Here is an 18185-nt window from a genome sequence, read left to right as displayed (position 1 = left end):
GAGAGAGAGAGAGAGAGAGAGAGAGAGAGAGTGTGGGCAGGTCTGAGAATGACCCCAGGGGATCCTGGAAACAATAGCAGGGAAGAAGGAGGAGTGGAGGAGGGCTTTGGGAAAGGAAAAGGAAATGGAAATGAAGCTAGGGCATATCAGTAAATGCCTATGGATCAACTGCATCCTTAAAATCAGCTTCTCAGTTCCCTTTCACTGCCATATTTATCTGTATAATATAAATCATGCTGAACTCTGCTTGAGCTAGCAATGAAAAAGAAGTAGAGACATTCAGTTTTAGGAAGAGCCAGCCAGCCTGGGGTTCATCACTTGTCCTCTCTTGGCCTGAGTTTTCACTTCTTTGAAATAATGGGCTGCTAAGTCTCTTAAGGTCCCCTCCATTTGTGATGTTGTAGCAGATACAGGTGGAATCAGTTTAAGTCCATCCAAAGAGCAGCTCAGCTAGGAACAGGCACGCAAGAACATCATAAAAACATACTAGCCCCTGCTCTCAAGGAATTGACTTTCTACTGTAGGAGACCACCAAAGAAACAGAAATTGTTACAAGAACTCTAGGAGAAAGAGTGTAAGGAAATCAGGAAATGCTCCCCAGAAGGTGCCACTGAGCTGGGCCTTGAGGAAGCTAGAGAGTCTAAGAGCCGGAGGGGAGGCAGCAGTGCATTCCAGACATGATGTTCAAAGCTGAGAGATGTGATATTGACTACTTGGAAGGACTGGGAGACCAAGGCAGCTGAGAAAAAGTAGGAAGAGGGAGAGTAGAAAAGGTAGACTGCAGTCAGACAGTGATGAGAATTCAACAGCAGGCTGAGAAATGTGTATTTTATTCTAAAGGCAATAGGGAGACATCTGAACTTCCGTTACAAGAGCAGACCGGTGTGTTAGGAATATTATTTTTGCAGCTGTGAGGAAGAATGTGTGTCAGGGGAGAGAATGAGAGACTGGAAGGGGATGGTGATGTCCAATTAGAAGGCAGCTGTTGCAATAACCTTGGAGAGGCAGCGAGGGCCAGAAGTTGGGATCAGTGGCTCCCTAGTCCAATCCACACCTGATTAAGAATCAAATCCCCTTCATGGCCTGGCTCTGCTTGGAAAACATCAGTGAGGAAGAGCCCATTTCCCCACCTCCTTCATCTAGAAGTAACCTATCCTTCCCTATTCCCTTGGCCAGAAATGTCAAAGAGTAATGAAGCTGGGGGAATTGGAGGCATCCAGGACTTTTAAGCAAGACTCAATTTTCCCACTAGGCACTGGGGAAATGAAACTTGTTTTCTCTTTCATCTGGGTAGATGAGTGACTCCTTACTCCCCACCACCCTCCCCCTACCAGGTGAGTGAGCTCTGTGACATTTCCTTAGCCTCCTAAGTAGCTCAGTAAGGATGATTCACAGGCTAGACATAGCCAGCAAGTGAGGGAATTGGGGCGGAGGGGGGAGGGAGCAATGAGGAGAGAGATGTCAGCTACGTCTCCATCATGACTTCTCACAGATTCTGGGGAGCAGGTGTGAGCAGGCAAGAGGGATCTGTTTCTAGAAAGAAGCACCAATTGCAGTCCTGGGTTTGGAGTCAGAAAGCCTGGAGTTCCAATCTGACTACAGACACTATGTGACTTGGGGCAAGTCACTTAATTACTGTTTCCCTCAGTTTCCCCAACTTCAAAATGAGAAGAATATTAGTATTCATTTCACATGGTTGTTATGGGACCAAATGGGATAATATTTATAAAAAACATACCTGGCGCATAGTAGGTACTTATATAAATCCTCATTCCCACCCCCAACCTTCAAAGACGTCTCCATGGTTAACAAGGCACAGCAGATATTGCTTTTTTGAAAGTACAGTGAGGAAGAAAGCTGGACTGCTACCACCCCTCTGGGCCTGACTTTCCTCATCCGTAATATCAACAGTATGTGATGGGGTTGGTCTGAGGAATAGAAACTCCCTCTGCCACCACAAGTTTAATACTTGAAACAAGTCTCAGACATAGTTGCTCGTAGTTACTCAGCAGAGTAAACACATCAAGAGGAGCTAAGTGCCCAGGGTCACACAGCTAGTATGTGTCTGAGGCAGGATTCAAATTCAGGTCTTCCTGACCTGATGCTCTATCCAATGTTCTATGTACTACACCAAAATGCCTGCTGAAAAGCAGGCTAGGGAATGGTTAACACATTCGGGGGAAATTCTCAGAAGAGGTAAGTCTGGAAGAGGCAGGGGTCTCTGAGGAAATGATGACAGGACATCCCAAACATTTTCCTAGATCATTTCTCTCAAACATCCCCAGGGGGAGACATAATATCATAGTGGTAAAGGCACTGGTCTGGCAGAAAGCATCTTTGGGTTTGGATGAGGAAGCACTATCCTCTCCTAGGCTTCCTCAGCCTGAGTGCAGAGACCCTATTCCTTCTTTCTTTTTTTTTTTTTTGGTGGGTTTTTTGTTTTTTGCTTTTTTGGAGGGGGCAAGGCAGGTCAATTGGGGTTAAGAGACTTGCCCAAGGTCACACAGCTAGTATGAGTGTGTCAAGTGTCTGAGGCTGGTTTTGAACTCAGTTCCTCTTGACTCCAGGCCCGGTGTTCTATTCACGCCCCCCTCCCCCAGACCTCCCCTCCCCCCTTTCCTTCTTTAACTATCACAGGCAATCTGAATACTCCGAACTTGGAGCCAGACCTCATGAGTTCAGGTCCCAGCCAGTCTCCCTCTACTTCTATGATTCTGGGTCATAAGTTTCTTCCCAGCTCTAAAATTCTATGTTTTAAGGTCCTTCCTATCTTTAACATTCTAAATTTCAGGCAGCAACGTGTCACAGAGAATAGTGTTAGACTCAGAACCAGAAGACCTGTGTTCAAATCCTGTTTCAGACACTTAGTAGCTGCATACTCCTAGGTAAGTCACTTAACTGCTCTCAGCATTAGTTTTCTGATCTGAAAAATGGGGATCAAAGCATCTACCTCACAGGGTGATTTTGAGAATACGAGGCCCCTTTAATGTTCTATGAAATTATTTCCCAAATAATTTATTTCAACACTTATTAAATACCTCCTATGTACAATTCAACATATTGCAATAATTGAGATCCTGGGCTCTAGAGATATAAAACTATATGATCATTGTCATTTGAGTGCTGGAAAGTACCTCAAGGACATCTCCAAGTCATTGACAAAGGCATCTCTCCCCCATGGTTGTACAGTCTGTGCTTGAAGATCCCTGAGACAGCCTCAGCCCCTTTGGGACAGCACCATCAGGAAGATGTTCCTGCCAAGCAGCTGCAATCTGCCTCTTTGTTCCTTTTGCCCATTGCTCCTGGTTCTGCTCATGATTGGCCAGTTAAATGATGGCTGCCATCCCTCTTATTGAAATGACCACAGTCCACCTGGGCTGTCAGCAATTAATCAGGGAGAAGACTCAGACTCTCACATGAATTTTTGATATCACACCCCAACAATACAAATCACAATTCACACATGCCTGCCCAACCTGTTTGACTCACTAGTCCTCAAATTATCCTGACATTGGGAGACTTCTTGAGAAGCAAATGGAGGTCTACCTATCACCTCTCAGCCTCGTTGGCCACATGACCAGCTCCCCAACTCTTTTCATCATACATTTCCCTATGACATCTCTCATTCTTATTGTGAGAAATAACTCTAAAGAACAAGAGAACTGGGTGTGGGTGAGCTTATACAAATCAATATACATCAGAATAGGATTACTAGCCTAGGAGAGGTCAAAGAGAGAGTGGCCTGAGGGAGGAGGGAACCTTCACTTCCATCTGGGGACATCGGACAAAGCTACATGGAGAAGATAGAATATACACACTCTTCAGTGATAATCACTTATAACTTATTTATTTTGATCTGTATTTATTTTATATTTATTATTTTGTTATTCATTTTATTATTTATTTGCAAAGATTTTATATTTACTTATAAATATTTTATATACTTATTGTAAATAGTTATATAAATATTTACATTTTATATAGTTTAATTTCTATGTTGTCCATTTTAATTTTATTTTAGGCACCCTGGCATGAGAGAGAGAGCTTGCTGTCATGTCGAGTGTGAGTGTGCTGGATTTGTCATCAGGAAGACTGGAGTTTAAATCCTGCCTCAGACATTTATCTAGCTTTGTGATGCTGGGCAAGTTGGAACCTTTCTGATCTTCAGAATCCCTAAGAATATATTGACAGGAACCACTGTGGAATTCATAGTTCTTCAAAAGACTGGCCAAATAATCCTCCTTTAGAAAAACCCAATCTTTTCCCTAGCTGAATAAAGGGAAGAGGAGCTTTGTTCTCACTTTGACCAGGAGAGGAAAAGCAAGGGTAGCTAAGAGTACCTAAGAGTAGCTGCTAAAGACAAAAGGTGCCACTGTGCCAGAGGGCTGTGCTGTGCTGAGGAAGGGTGGAATGAGCTGGGCTTCACTTGGAAACTCTGCTTCCTTTCCTCCCCTCATCCTGTGGGTGTTTCCTTTGGAGACCCAGGCCAGGCCCAGACCAGATATAAGAAATAAGAAAGAAGGCCTTCAGAATATTACATTAAGGAAGCTGGGAAGAGTGGGCTGGAGTAATTAGTTATCCTTTCCACATCTTAACTTTCCCATTGTGGTTCTGATACATCATGGGCTGGCATATGAAATTAAATGGGAATTTTTAGGAGTTTTTCAGAAGCTGCAGAAGAAACTCAAAGGTCAGCAGATGACACAGAAAAAAGTTTAGAAATTCAGAAATGCATAAAATATATGTATAGTATTATAAGGTACTGCAAACACCCTATAGAAGAAAAAGAAAAAAAATCAGATGTCTTTGTAGGAAGGGAGGGCCAACAACTTTATGCAGATTTTCCAGATAACAAGAGGCGCTGCACCCCTAAAGGGGTTAGGGGTGTGGAAGGGAGAACTGTAATTCACCATTTGATAGCATATTTCAGAGGGTGCTTCTCTCCATCACCCCCTACTACTTCAGCATCTTTACTGACCGAGAGACTGGACAAAAGCAGGAGACAAACATACTGACCCGTAAGTAGGGCTCTGGTGGAAGAATGGCCCACGATGCGAGGGGAGGAATTGTTTGGTGTGTGGGGAAATCCCCTATCAGGAACGCAGGCAATCAGATTGGACTTTCTTCCCAGCACATCCGGGAAGGCAGGAAGAAATGCCGATTGGCCCAGGCCAAAGGCGCAATGTTCCCTGAGAACGGAAGGATTGCTAGGTGCCCAGATGATTGCTGTTCTAAATAGTTGCTGGGCACAGGGACCATACCTGTTATTTGTTATTTACATGTGATTTAATTCAATTCAGTTCAATGGACATTCATTAATCCTTCCCTTCCCCTCCCGAGTAAGACCTGGAGCAAGATATGGTACCTGCCCTCTAGAGTCCTCATGTCCAATATGCCCCTTCATGCTGGAGTCGCTTTGCAATTTACCGGGCGCTTTCCATGCTTCCTTTCTCTGTTCATACGCTTTCTGAGATGGGGTGCCCCACTCTTCCCTGAGGCAACCCATCCCATCGTTGAACAGTTTTAGCTGTTAGCAAGTTCCTTCCTCTGGCCACCGTCCCTGCCTATCCCCACCCGTCTTCTATGTTCCTTCTATGACGTTCCTTCTGCCTGCCTCGACCCTCACTTCCATCTTAGTTATCTTTCTCTGGACATACTGGAGTTTGACTGCAATACCTCAGCCTGACCAGGTATCCAGAACTAAACTAGAGGTTGAGCAGGGTTGAGGACAGTGGTACCAGCAACTTCTTTAAACAGAATAATAGGGTTGCATTAATGCAGTCTAATGAGGATGTTAGAGCACCTAGGTGGCGCCACAGTGCATAGAGTGCCAGGACTCATTTTTCCCGAGTTCAAATCTGGTCTCAGACACTAGCAGTGTGACTCTGGGCAAGTCACCGTAATCCTGTTTGCCTCAGTTTCCTCATCTGTAAAATGAACTGGAGGAGGAAATGGCAAACCACTCCAGTATCTTCGCCAAGAAAACCTCAAATGGAGTTAGGGAGAGTAGGACATGTTGGAAACAAGTGAATTGTAATAATGTGGACTGGACAGAGGCAGGAGGACAAGGAACCAGTCTGGGAGCCAGATAAGCCTTGGATTCAGGATACTAGATGCACTGAGTTTCATTGGTGAAGGAATTTTCCACATTTAGAGTTCCTTACATCCGTGAACATCAGTGTTCAGGGGAGATACGCCGTGACGCTTGCAGGCAGTTCTCTACCTCCGGGACTTTTTGTTTGTTTTTAGCACCGAGCGCCGAAAAGCTGGAATCTCCACTTCACAAATGAGACTCGGTGATCAGGAAGAGAAAAGACCAATAATCCCAGCTCCCATCTCGCCAAGAAAAAGAAAATGCCTGACTGACCCCACCCGCTAATGTCCCTCCCTAGCTTGGGGTGGGGGGTGGGGGGGCTTAAACAGCTTAAACACACGAACCCGCCCCTCCCACCCCCGTGAAATCCGGTTACATCAGGTTAATTAGAACGTCAAAGCCCAGAAGGGGCTGTGGAAGGAGATGGAGGGGGCCCCTCCTCAGTTTGGCCGGGGCTGACGGAGGGAAGATGTGGTGACAGCGTCTGTAGATGAACTTCTGTCTCCCCTCCTACACACACGCCCACAGATTATGTGGAGTCACCCAAAGCATTCTCCCACTCCCAGCTATGGGCACTGGGCTTCCTGCCAACATCTAGCAGTCTCCGTCACAAAGAAACACCTGGGGGTACGGGGATCCATCGGAGTCAGCTTTATTTATAGTGTCCAGCTCTTAGCATAGTGCCCGGTAAACAGTAGTTCAGTAATAATAATTAGTAATAAATAATAGTAATAACCCACTCACCTGCTTTAGACTGCGCTGTACCTTTCCAACATTTGTTTTTTAGAGTTTTGTCTGGCGTGAAGTGTGTGTGTGTGTGTGTGTGTGAGTGTGTGTTGTATTATTTAGCACAGAGGATTGGGCTGAGAACGGAGGGCAGAAGTGAGGGTGGCAGGTAGGTAGGTGAAGGACTGACATGTACCTGTGCATCGGTTCCAGTACCTGCGGAGGGCTTGGTGCTGGAGCTACTGAATGCGGGGTGGGGGTGGGAGGGAAGTCACCCGAACTCTCCAAATACAGCCTACTGTGGTTGTACTCCTTGGCGCATATCTCTCAGATACCCCATCCCGTCTGAAAGTAAAGACTGCCCCGCTTTCACTCTTTCTCTTTCTAGGTTTTCCCCAGGTACCTCCTTTCTAGCTTTGCTTAGAGGTAGTAAATAGCCCGGAAAGGTGGGAAAGCTCCCGAAAGGCGCCCAGGGGGCTTTGGGGAGGATCCAGCACCCTGGGGAGACAGCGTTGGGGAGGAGATGGGAGGGGAGAGAGGGGGGAGTCTCCTGCCCCCGGGACTCGGACCTGCTCTCTTTACCTTCCTCGCTCCATCCCTCCCTCCCTCCCAGAGCTCCCTCATTCCCCCGCTAGCTCGCTCCCTCACCGCCCGCAGACGCCTCCCCAGCTAGGCAGCCCAGCGCGTGGGAGGTGCCATCTCTTAGGGAGCGCGATTGGTTTAATATGGTAATGGAGAGGAGGGACCAGCCCTGGCCGCTGGCTGGTGGCTTAGCTCCGTCACGCAGGGCGCTGCGCTCAGACGACTCAGTTTCTTCTGCCCCAGCTCCTCTGGTCCCGGCCCTGGTCCCAGAGCCAGCCCCGCCATGTGAGGCAGCCCCGCGCCTGTGCCTGTGCCCGCTCCCAGCTCTTGCGGCCCGGTGTGCCGCCCGCAGTAAGCCCCATGCAGCCTCTGCTCGGCCCCGCCGACGACCATGCCCTAGCGGGGTAAGGCGCTCTTTTTCCGCCGCTTCTCCTTCCTCCCCTAGCTGGCCACTGACTTTGCAACCCCCGCCCTCCCTCCTTCGCCTCCTCTTCCTCCGCCTGAGCAGCTGCTTCTCCGGACTCCGAGCTGTCTGCGTGCGGCAGGAACTCCTGCGGAAAGTACCCGGCACTCCAGGAGGGGGGCAGAAGGGGATCTGGGGGTTTGGCTGCGTCTCTGCAGGGTTGTCTGCTCTTGCCTCTGTTGCTGGGGGTGGAGGGGGATGGGGACGTGAGCTGACAGCTGGGAAGAGGAGTTTGGGACCTTCTCCCTTCCCCCTCCAAATCTATCTCTAAGGGTCTCAGTGTCTTTAAAAATCTCTCACTGTCAATGGTTTCTTGCTGAGTCCCTCGCTGGTTGTAGCACACTCTGGTGTTCGCTCTCTTTGTGCTTCCCCATTTCTCTTTCTGTCTCTCCCCGTCTCTTTCCTGTTTTTGTCTCTGTAAGCGTCTCTCTCTCTCTCTCTCTCTCTCTCTCCCTCTCTCTCTCTCTCTCTCTCTCTCTCTCTCTCTTTCCCCCATCTCCCCCCCTCTCCTCTGTATCACTCTGTCTCTTTGTCTCTCTGAGTCACTGTTTCTATCTCTCTCTGTCTCCCCCTGTCTTCTTTATCTGTCCTCCCTCCCTCCTCTTTTGCCTCTGAACCTCAGTTTCCCCTTCCATCAAAGGAGGGGGTTGGATTACAGGAGCTCCAAAGTCCCTTCCAGTTCTTCCTCCTCTGGCATATAGTCAGGACGTGATCTAGGGATCTAGTTTCAGATCTGCAACTGACTGCGGTGTGACTTGCGGACAATTTCTCCCCCTCTCTCAAGCCCAGCATCCTCGTCTGTCCAGTAAGGAGATGGACGGGAAGCGCTCTCAGGTGCCTTGCAGTTGCAAATCCTGGGATCTTAAAAATGCTGAGAACTAAGTTGTGAGGTTGGGATACCTCCTTTCTTTCATCCCTTCCTTCCTCCCAGTCTTGCCGGTAGCTCTGGGATGGTGTAGGAAAGAGCTAGCTGACTTGAGTCTCTGCTGCCTACAGAATTGTCCGAATCCTAGAGCCACGCAATCTCTAGGCGGGTGATTTGGGGGTAGTCAGGCCAGGGATGCAGGAAGATGGGCCAAATGACCCAAGAAGCCTCGACCCAGTCCTGGATCCGATGATTCCCCCGGAGCCTGGCGGGCCAGGGGTTCTACGGTAAGTGCCCAGGGATGGAGGCGCGGGGGAGTCAGGAGCCCTGGGGAGCTGGAGCCACTCCGACAGGCAGGCAGGAAAGCGGGCAGACGTGCGGGCCTGGAGCCCTGATAGCTGGGGATGCCGAGCGATGGGTCTGGTGGGTCACTCCACTGCAAGCAGATGCAGGCGAGCAAGCAGCCACCAGGAGCCTGTGGGGGCCGGCGTCTGGGTTTCTCTGGGCTCCTGAGTGGGGGAAGGCGGAAAGGGGGCACTTCTGGGAGGCTCAGGACCTGAGGAAACTCGGCTTTGCCTGATCTGCTGGGTCCTGTCGTCTGCACCTTCTCGGAGCTACGGGAATCCCTCTGTCGGTTGTAGCCTTGGAGTAGTTGCGCAGGCAGCTTTTTGGCTGACGGGAATAACCAGAGGAGGGAGGCGTGCTTTGGTGCGTGCGCCAGGCAGCCGGGAGAGAGAGGGGGAGAGAGGAGAAGACAAGAGAGACGAAAGCAGCCGGACTTGGCCAAGTGCCCCTTAGCGCAGAAATGACATTTGAGTTCTCTGTCCACCCGATATCCTGCTTTCTAGCCCCAAAACCCGGGCCCAGAGCTCCAAAACCAGTTCTGCTTTCCCGAAGCAAACTTTTCCCATTTCCCCTGGCCTCCTGCGGTCTTCCCTTTCCTTTCATGGGGGGTCCTGAGGAAGCATTCAGGCCGGAGAGTGGGAGCCTCTCCCTGCTGCCAGGCTCTGAAAATTAGAGGACCATCACCAAGGGCTGACTCCCCACCTCCCCCCGAGACACTCCATCCAAGGAGTGGGATTCTGGGGGAGGAGGAAAAGGGAGGACGCCCCATATGATAGCAACCCAAAATATGAGGCCAAGAACTTGGCCATTTTCTACGTCCTGGCCCAGAGGAGCACCCTTGCAGCACTGGGTGGTGGGTGGGGGCTCCTCTGTTGTGGCATGGACCCCTTTGAGAGTCTGGGGAAGTCTATGGACACCTGTTCAGAATAATATTTTAAATGCATAAAATAATCTATATAGGACTGCAAAGGAAACCAATTTATTGGAATAGTTATTAAAATAATATTTTTAAAAGAATGTTCATGGAAATCAGGTTAAAACCCCTGAGAAGGTTCGTGGTAGAGACTGTCGGCTCCCTTCTCCGGGTACCAGAGACATGGATATGTTATAGGATAAGGCCAGGTCTGCCCACCCCCTGATGGTGTGGCAAAAAGTAAGTGCTTAATAAATGCTGGACTGACTGATTGACTCAGCTTTTGGGGAGGAGGAGCATGGCATCCCAAGGGACTCCTAGGGCTCTCAGTGGGGGAAGTGTGGAAGATTTATGAGCCAGAAAAGAAACCCCTTCTCCGTCATCCCTTCCTCTTGCCTCAATCCAATCCAACCCGATCCAATTTAGAATTTACTAAAAGCTAAACACTATGCTAGCTAGGTTCTTGGGATACAAAGACACCCCCCCCCAAAAAAAAAAGAAAAGCAAATACAAAACAGCCTCTGTCCTCAAGGAGCTTACTTCTTACTAGGGAAAATACAGACAGAAAGAGAAATACAAAAATACAATGCAAATTCATTGCAATGTAGTTAGCTATCCAGTAAATCAGGAAAGGTTTCTAGTTGGAGGTATCACTTTAGTTGAGCCTGAAAGGGGCCTGACTGATCTTTGGCCCTTTCTTCTCTGACTTGGAAACAATGGCTCTGAATCCCTGAAACCTTGGTAGTTAGTGCCCAAATGCCCAGGAATCTCACAAAGCTGTCAGGTGAGATTTAATCCCTTGTCTTCCTGACTCCAAGTCCAGAATGACTTCAGTTCTACCGTGTTTTCTCCAGCTGGTTATCAGGGTCCAGAGGCAACCTCTTCCTGGGAAATTTACCCCCAGCTCCCCCCAGTGGCTTAGATACACTCTGGCTTTTAGTTGGTTGCATGTCCGTTGAACTAACAACACTTCTCTAGGAAGATGACATTCCTGATTCGATCTTGTAAAATAGAGAAACTGAGGCAATTAAACAGATTGGCCTGGCTAAAAGGGGACTCAGCGTGTCATTTCAGGAATGAGAACTCAGAAATGGCAGTCTCAGGACTAGCACTGTGGGAAACCAAAACTTGTAGAAAGGGCATTCAGCATATTTGGAATCCAAAGTCCTGAGTTTGAATATTACTCTTCTATGTACTGCCTGTGTGATTTGGGACAAGCCTCCCCTGGCTGGGCTTCCATTTTCACATCATTCTGTATTGGCTAAAGTTGGTACGGGCATATGCTATCCTCCCCATGACCCCTTTCACTCCTCTCTCTGTCCCTGTGCCTATCCACCTATCCATCTACCTATCTAGTCTCTCAGTTTTTTTTTTCATTGCCTAAAGATCCTAGGACTCTCCCATATTCTTCTCTCCACCCTCTCCCCCCCCCCTCCTCAGTCCCAGGAGAGAAATGAACTTGGAAATGCTGTTGTCCCTTCCCTAAAGCAAGGAGTTCCACTCTGGTGGCACCAGCTGCCCTCTAGGGGATCAAGACTGGAATGGTCTGATTTGGAGGCTTGGCTTGGTAATTGGGAAATACTCCATTTGAAAAGCAAGAAAAATTCTCAATCAGATACAGTTTTCTTAATTGTAGAAGGGGAGTGTGTGTGTGTGTGTGTGTGTGTGTGTGTGTGTGTGTTTGCGTCTGTGTAAATGGTCTTGGTCAGCCCAATCTGTAACAGTCTCATGGAAAAGTCTCTCTCTCTCTCTCTCTCTCTCTCTCTCTCTCTCTCTCTCTCTCTCCCCCTTAGAAGAGTGAAACCATGAAACCCATTGCTATATATTTTGAGGTGAAAGGGATTTCAGGGTTAATCTAATCTTTACCTGGTGTCTATGAATTTATAAACACTTTATAACTATTTCAATGTAATTTATTTTCTTTTTAATCTTTTGTATGCTATTTTATGTATTAAAAAAAAAACTTGATTCTGAGAGAGAATCCCCAGTCCTCTCCAGACTGACTGTCTAAGGGGTTCACAGCACACAAAGTTAAGAACACTTGATCTAATCCAAACCTGTCATTTTATAGGTCAGGGAACTGAAAATCTAAGGAGTGATTTACTCATTGTCCTGGGGCTAGCAATTTTTCATTCTAAACAGGCATCTCTAGCCTTCTCTGGCCCCTTTTCCAGACCAGAGTCATTGTTCCTAAATTGGGGAAGAAATCTAGAGCCAAAAGGGACACCATAGACCAATGGTCCCTTCATTTTATGGGTGAGGAAACTGAATCCTAGATAGGAGAAATGATTGCCCAGAGTCACACAGGAAGAGACAGAGGCAGAATTCCAAGCCAGATCTTCTGACTCCTAATCCATCTCTCCTAGGCTTACAGGGTTGAAAGGGACCTCAGAGGCTCTCTAGTCTGATTCAAGACCTTTGTTTTAAAATGAGAAGACTGAGACATATAGACATTAGGTGACTTGTCTAAGTTCATGCAGGAGGTAAGTGGCACAGAAGTGGAATTTGAACCCAGAACCTTTGATCCAGAGCCAGTGACCATGCCACTTTGTCAATTCCTCCTTACACAATACCCTTCTAACTCTTGACCCTCTCTCTGAGTGACCATCACAGGGTCACAGACTCATAACTGGAAAGGACCTAAAAGGTCATCTCATTCAACTGATTCATTTTACAGATATAGAAACTGAGGCCCAGAGAGGCTAACGTCCAGACCCTTTGCTTTTTCCTCTTTCTTCTCACTTTTTGGCTCCATCAGAGGATAAGGGAGAAAGAGAACAGAAAAAGCTGACATTTAAGTCAGCCAGTTTGTCTTCTAAAAAGGACACCTATTTTTTTGGGAGAGGATTTTCCAGTGGAAGATGGGTAATAGCATTTAACAGCATTCCAAGGTCTGCAATGTGCTTTACAAAAATCTCTTTTTATCCTTATAAAAGCCTTGGGATCTCCATTTCATAGATGAGAAAGCTGAAACAGGTTAAATGACTTACCCATAGTCATACAGTTAGTTAATATTTGAGGCTGGATTTGAACTCAGGTCTTCCTGGCTCCAGGTCCAGTTCTCTCTCCACTGCACCACAAGCTACCTAGGCTATATAGCTAGAGGTGAGCCTAATTGTATCAAACCAGAGGTTTGTACCTATTTCATGTCCTAGACTCTTTGGTACTCTGGCAAAACCTACAGCCCCCTTCTCATATTCATGTTGTTAAATCAAGTAAAATACAAAGGAGTATAAAGAAAATTAATTATATTGAAATACAATGATTAAAATATATTTTTAAAAGTTCACAGATCCCAGGTTAAGAATTCCTGGACTGGAAAAAAAGGGATCCCTACCTCATCTCCTTCCCTGACTGTTCTCTCCTATTTTATGGATAAGTTCCAGGTTTCTGCAAGGAACCCAGAGCCTCTTTTCCTCTGGCTTCTGGCCCTTTCCATTTCAGACAAGGATTGTTTATCTTGTGTCTTTGGCTCAGAACCAAGGCCAGGGACCTTGGTGGCCTAGGAAAGAGGGAGGAGGGAAGGGCAGGGAAAGCTCTGTTTACAGAAATTTAGCCTTGACTGCCCTCAAACACAGCCCTATGGAAACTGGGTGCTGGGTTGGGAGAGGAGCAGGAGGGTCTATTTTCCAGTGCAAATCACCTTTTAGGCATTTTCTCTTTGGAGTCTCATGGCAGCTCTGTGAAGTAGGATACACAGGTGTTACCCCAGTGAATTGCAGAGGAAAGTGAGCTCTAGAAAGGGGAGAGTGATCTTGGCTGCCAAAGTGATTTTTGGATCACCCACCCCCTCCTCAATAAGCTTCAGTGATTTCCTATTACCTCCAGGGTTAACTATGGTTTCCTCTGTCTTGGTACTTGTTGCCCCTCACTACCTGGCCTCTTCCTACCTGTCTAGTCTTCTAACATTCATCTCCTCTATAACTCTCTGATCCTGTAACACTGGATCCTATTCTTCCCACAAGACTCTCCATCTCCGAGTTCACTTCATTGTCAATTCCATTCCTGCCTCCAAAGTCCCTTTTAGATCTAAATATATGATTCCACGATGCTAGGTATAAGACCTGGATCCTACCCTCCAGGAGTTTACAAACTAGAGGGGAAAGACAAAATTTACATACAGAAAGCAATTATGGAATCATTAAATGCCTTTCCACTGACTGCATAAGAGGAGATATGATACCCTCACAGCAGCAAAGCCACCATCTTGGTTAAGCGAGAAGAGCCCTGGGCTTACTCGGTCCCTTGCTAACAGTAAAAGACACAACTGCTTAAGGGTTCCTTGGAGACTTCAGTGAAAATTCTGACTCAAATAGGCAAGGCACTGAGCCTCAGTTTCCTCATATGATAAATGGAGACATCTCACTGGGTTATTGATGAGAAGCAAGCCAGCATGAAATCAATCATCATGATTAATTTCTAGATGTACCATTTCATAGGTGCCTAGGGTTAGAGTTGGAAAGACCCTAGGTCTAATCTCTTCATTTGACAGATGGCAAAACTGAGGCAGACAGCAGTTAAGAGACTTGTCCAGGGTTACACGACTGAGGCTAAATTTGAACCCAGGTCTCCCTGATTCTAAGTCCCATATCCAATGGGCTATATTATACTGCCTCTCAAGCTAATAATCTGATGTTTAAATCTCACTTTGAAATGTGCAAAGCACTTCCCAGACATTTCATTCTCAGAAAACCTTGTGAGATTTCATGTATGAAAAAAACTGAGGCTCAGAGGAGTTGTGATTTATTCAGGGAACCCAGCTGACAAGTGTCAGAAACGACTATGAACCCAAGTCCCAAGTCTCTCTTGAGGCTGACTCCATCAGTTTATCCACTCTGCAGCCCTGATCTGTGCTATTGTGACAAAAGGTGATAATGCGTTGATGTGCTGGGGATCCCAAGGGCCTCCTGGAAACAAGTTCTTTAGCCTTGAGGAATAGCGGGAATGTGGGCTGGATGGGGCGGGGGAAGGGGGGAGCAGGGGAAGGATGCGCTTAAATTGTTGAACCTATATAGACAGCCTCAGCTCCACCTGCCAACTATAGGAGCTGTCCTGGGTTCTAGTCCCTGATGGATCTGGTATTGATGTAGGCTTTGAGGGGCTCCAGATTGAAGCATCTACATTTGTGGCTTTTTTAGGAGGGGGAGTTGTATCTCCACCTGCCTCCCCTACACACACACGCACACACACACTCACACACACACATCTTTCAGAGCAGCTTTCTACACACATGATTAGAAGAACAAGAACAGTCCCCCTCCCACAAACACACCTCCCAGATTCCAGCAGCCAGAGTGTTTTGGGAAGGAGCCTGGTTCCTTTTCAGGAATTTGGATGTTTGGTGAGGTAGCCTTTGCCTTCTTCTTGAATCCCTGGACCATGGAGAAAAAGCAAACAGCCAAGCAGGTGAAGCAGCCTGCCAGAGGTTTGTCCCTTTCTTTTCCACCATTCCCCCTCCTCTCCTCTCTCTTTGCCCCCCTCCTTCGCCTCCCTTTGCTCTTTCTTCATCTAGCTCTTGTGTTCTCTCACCCTCCCTGGCAGGGGAGGCAGAAATCTGACTTGGTCTGTTACTGTGGAAACAAGGCTGGTGTCACTCAGAAGGGAAGGGGATTTCTTACTGGGCTAGGGGGAAGGGAGGAAAAGGATGGGGGAGGTGAGAGGAGAGACTGAGACAGAAAGACGTGAGGCTTGGACACCCAGGTGGGTGTCTTCTCTTGGCTTACTGTGGAAGCAGGGCTGGGATTCCTTGGTTTCACTCTCCACCCCCTCATCCCCTGCTCGAAGTCACCCCCTCCCCCCAGGCCCACTAGGCCTTCCCATCTGAGGTTGTGTGACCCTTGGTAAAGCTGTTTTTATTGGTCTCAGCCTCTGCTTTCAAACCCCCCTCCCAAAAAAAGGAGAAGGATGGATTTAATCACAAATTCAGAGAGTTTGGAAGGGACCTAACATTCATCTAGTGAGGAGATTCTTTAGCTGAGCTCTATGAACTTGCTTTTTAAAATGTTTGTATATTCTGTTCTTAAGTCACGTCTGACTCTCTGTGACCCCATTGGGGTTTTTCTTGGCACAGATACTGGATTGGCTTGCCATTTCCTTCTCTGGCACATTTTACAGATGAGGAAACCAAGGCAACCAGTGTGAACTGACTTACCCAGGGTCACACAGCTAGGAAGGGGGACTCGAAGTGAGGCTGGATTTGAATTCAGGAAGATGAGTCTTCCTGACTCCATGCCCTAAGCTCTATCCACTGCACCATCTAGCTGCCCTTGGATAGTTGTATTTCCATATAATTTGTTTCCTTTTTAAAAAAATCTGTGTCTTTTATTTTAGGCATTTGAAGGTATTATTCTTAGAAAGGGTCCATAGTCAAAGGGGGTCCAGGATACACACAAAAATGTCAAGAACCCATGAATAGACCCAATCCACACATGAATGGAATTGCTATCACAAAATACCTGATAAGTATCATCTGACCCCTGCTTGAATATCCCTAATTAGGGGAAAACCTAACCATTTAGGGCAATCCTATTTCCCCATCTATAAAAGGAGAGAAGTGGGATAGATGACTTCTAAATCCAGTTTCAAATCTTTGCTAATATAGTTGGGGCCAGGTAGGAAATGGGATCTAGTGGATAAAATGCTAAACCTGGGATCAGAAAAAACTAGATTCCAATACCACCTTGGACACTTACTAGCTGTATGATGCTATACAAATCACCTAACCCCAATGAGCCTCAGGAAACTCTCACCAGGGGAATCTGGACACTAAGGAGATCTGTGGGTGGAGCCCTTCTACCCCTCAGAGCCCTGGTGGGTATTTGCCTGATTGGGGTTGGGGGTAGGCTTCTGAGCAAGAAAACAAAAACAAAAATTGGTGAATGCCCCAGATGTCCTGTCCTCCACCCCAATTTTAGCTCCTTTTCCCCCCTATCCTACCCCCCCCCCCTTTCCCCTCCCTCCCTCTTCCCTCCCCTCTCTTCCCCCTTATCCCCTCTCCTCCCCTCCTCTTCGTCCCCCAAACTGCTTAGATTTCCAGTCCTTCCATGAACAGCAACAACAACTTTATATGGTTCTTTAAGTGCTAGATAGCACCTCATTTGATCCCCAAACCCTGTGAAAGTAGGTGCTGTTATTATTGCTATTTTGCAGATGAGGAAACTGAGGCAGAGAGAAAAGTGAAATGGTGGCCTTGGGTCTCACAGCTTGTAAGCCAGCTTCTGAAGGAGGGTTGTGATTTAGTCTTCTTGACTGAATCTGGCAGGATCCCCTGCACCACCAGCTGCAGAGATCTGAGACTTTAAATGATCTGTGACTGCTGCATTCAGGTATAGGGAGTCTTCTCTCTCTAGGACCCTAGGATTGGGGAGGGATATACAGATGTCTGACAGCCCTTCTGCCCCAACCCTACTTCCATGGTGCCAGGGAGAGAACCTTCCTTATAGCAGGAAGGAATACATGTAGCCCACATGCCAGCCGGACTGCATTTCCATGCAGAGACCATGCCCCACAGACTTCCCGTGCTAGCTCCTGAAAAGCAGAACATGAGTTCCCAGGGGGAGCTGGGCAGCTGGGCTGCTCGTTCCCCACTCCACAGCTCCATGCCTCTCTGCTCCTCCTCCTCCTCCTCCCCTCCCTTCCCCCTCTTCCAGCTGGTGGAGAGCTATAGTCACCCCATGCTCTGAGTTCTCTGTGTAAACATGACTCCAGAGAGTAGGACTGTCTCCTCCTCTGGGCCTCTCCTACTTTCAGGAAGAGTCTTAAATCGTCAGCAAGTAGAAGGGGGCACAAAGGGATTCTCTCAACCGGGGGAAAAGGCCAGGCCCACTAAGCTGTAGACCCATGCCTCCCTCCCCCCACATCTCAGAGGGATTCAGGAGAATCTCAAAATCAGCATGTGAGCGCTGGAAGAGAAGATAAAACCTTGAGCTTCAGAGACAGAAGGAACATAGAACATAGCATGTCAGAACTTGGAATGGCCTTAGAAGATAAAAAGTGAGAGCTATAAAGGACCTTAGAACACAGAATGTCAGAGCTAGGAAGGACCACAGAACACAGAATGTCAGAGCTGGGAGGGACCAGAGAACACAGAATGTCAGAGCTGGGAGGGACCAGAGAACACGGAATGTAAGAGCTGGGAAGGTCCCTAGAACCTAGAATGTCAGAGCTGGGAGGGACCAGAGAGCATAGAATGTCAGAG

General features: G+C 47.5%; 1 protein-coding gene and 1 long non-coding RNA gene across 3 annotated transcripts in view; both read left to right on the top strand.

Moving 5' to 3' along the window:
- LOC138163441 (uncharacterized) overlaps positions 1 to 4774 on the top strand; it is a 5632-nt gene extending 858 nt beyond the window's left edge. Inside the window, exons 2-3 of the long non-coding RNA XR_011168886.1 lie at positions 2792 to 2885; positions 4022 to 4774. This is a non-coding gene — a long non-coding RNA (uncharacterized lncRNA). The remainder of the gene's footprint in view (positions 1 to 2791; positions 2886 to 4021) is intronic.
- A 2782-nt stretch (positions 4775 to 7556) lies between these two features.
- TP53I11 (tumor protein p53 inducible protein 11) overlaps positions 7557 to 18185 on the top strand; it is a 25303-nt gene continuing 14674 nt past the window's right edge. Inside the window, exon 1 of one of the 2 annotated variants that reach the window (XM_069091477.1) lies at positions 7557 to 7806. In XM_069091477.1, coding sequence (XP_068947578.1) covers positions 7763 to 7806 — 44 coding nt within the window. In that variant the 5' untranslated portion in view covers positions 7557 to 7762. Of the gene's footprint in view, positions 7807 to 8465; positions 9018 to 18185 lie in introns of those variants that run through there. The other variant, XM_069091475.1, reaches the window with a different exon arrangement.

The sequence above is a fragment of the Petaurus breviceps genome, unplaced genomic scaffold (assembly GCF_028583685.1).
Source record: "Petaurus breviceps papuanus isolate PSGF00001 unplaced genomic scaffold, PetGlider_PUasm1.0 188, whole genome shotgun sequence".
Taxonomy (NCBI): Eukaryota; Metazoa; Chordata; class Mammalia; order Diprotodontia; family Petauridae; genus Petaurus; species Petaurus breviceps.
The sequence above is the reverse complement of the archived record's forward strand: the minus strand, read 5'-3'. Positions and strand labels throughout refer to the sequence as shown.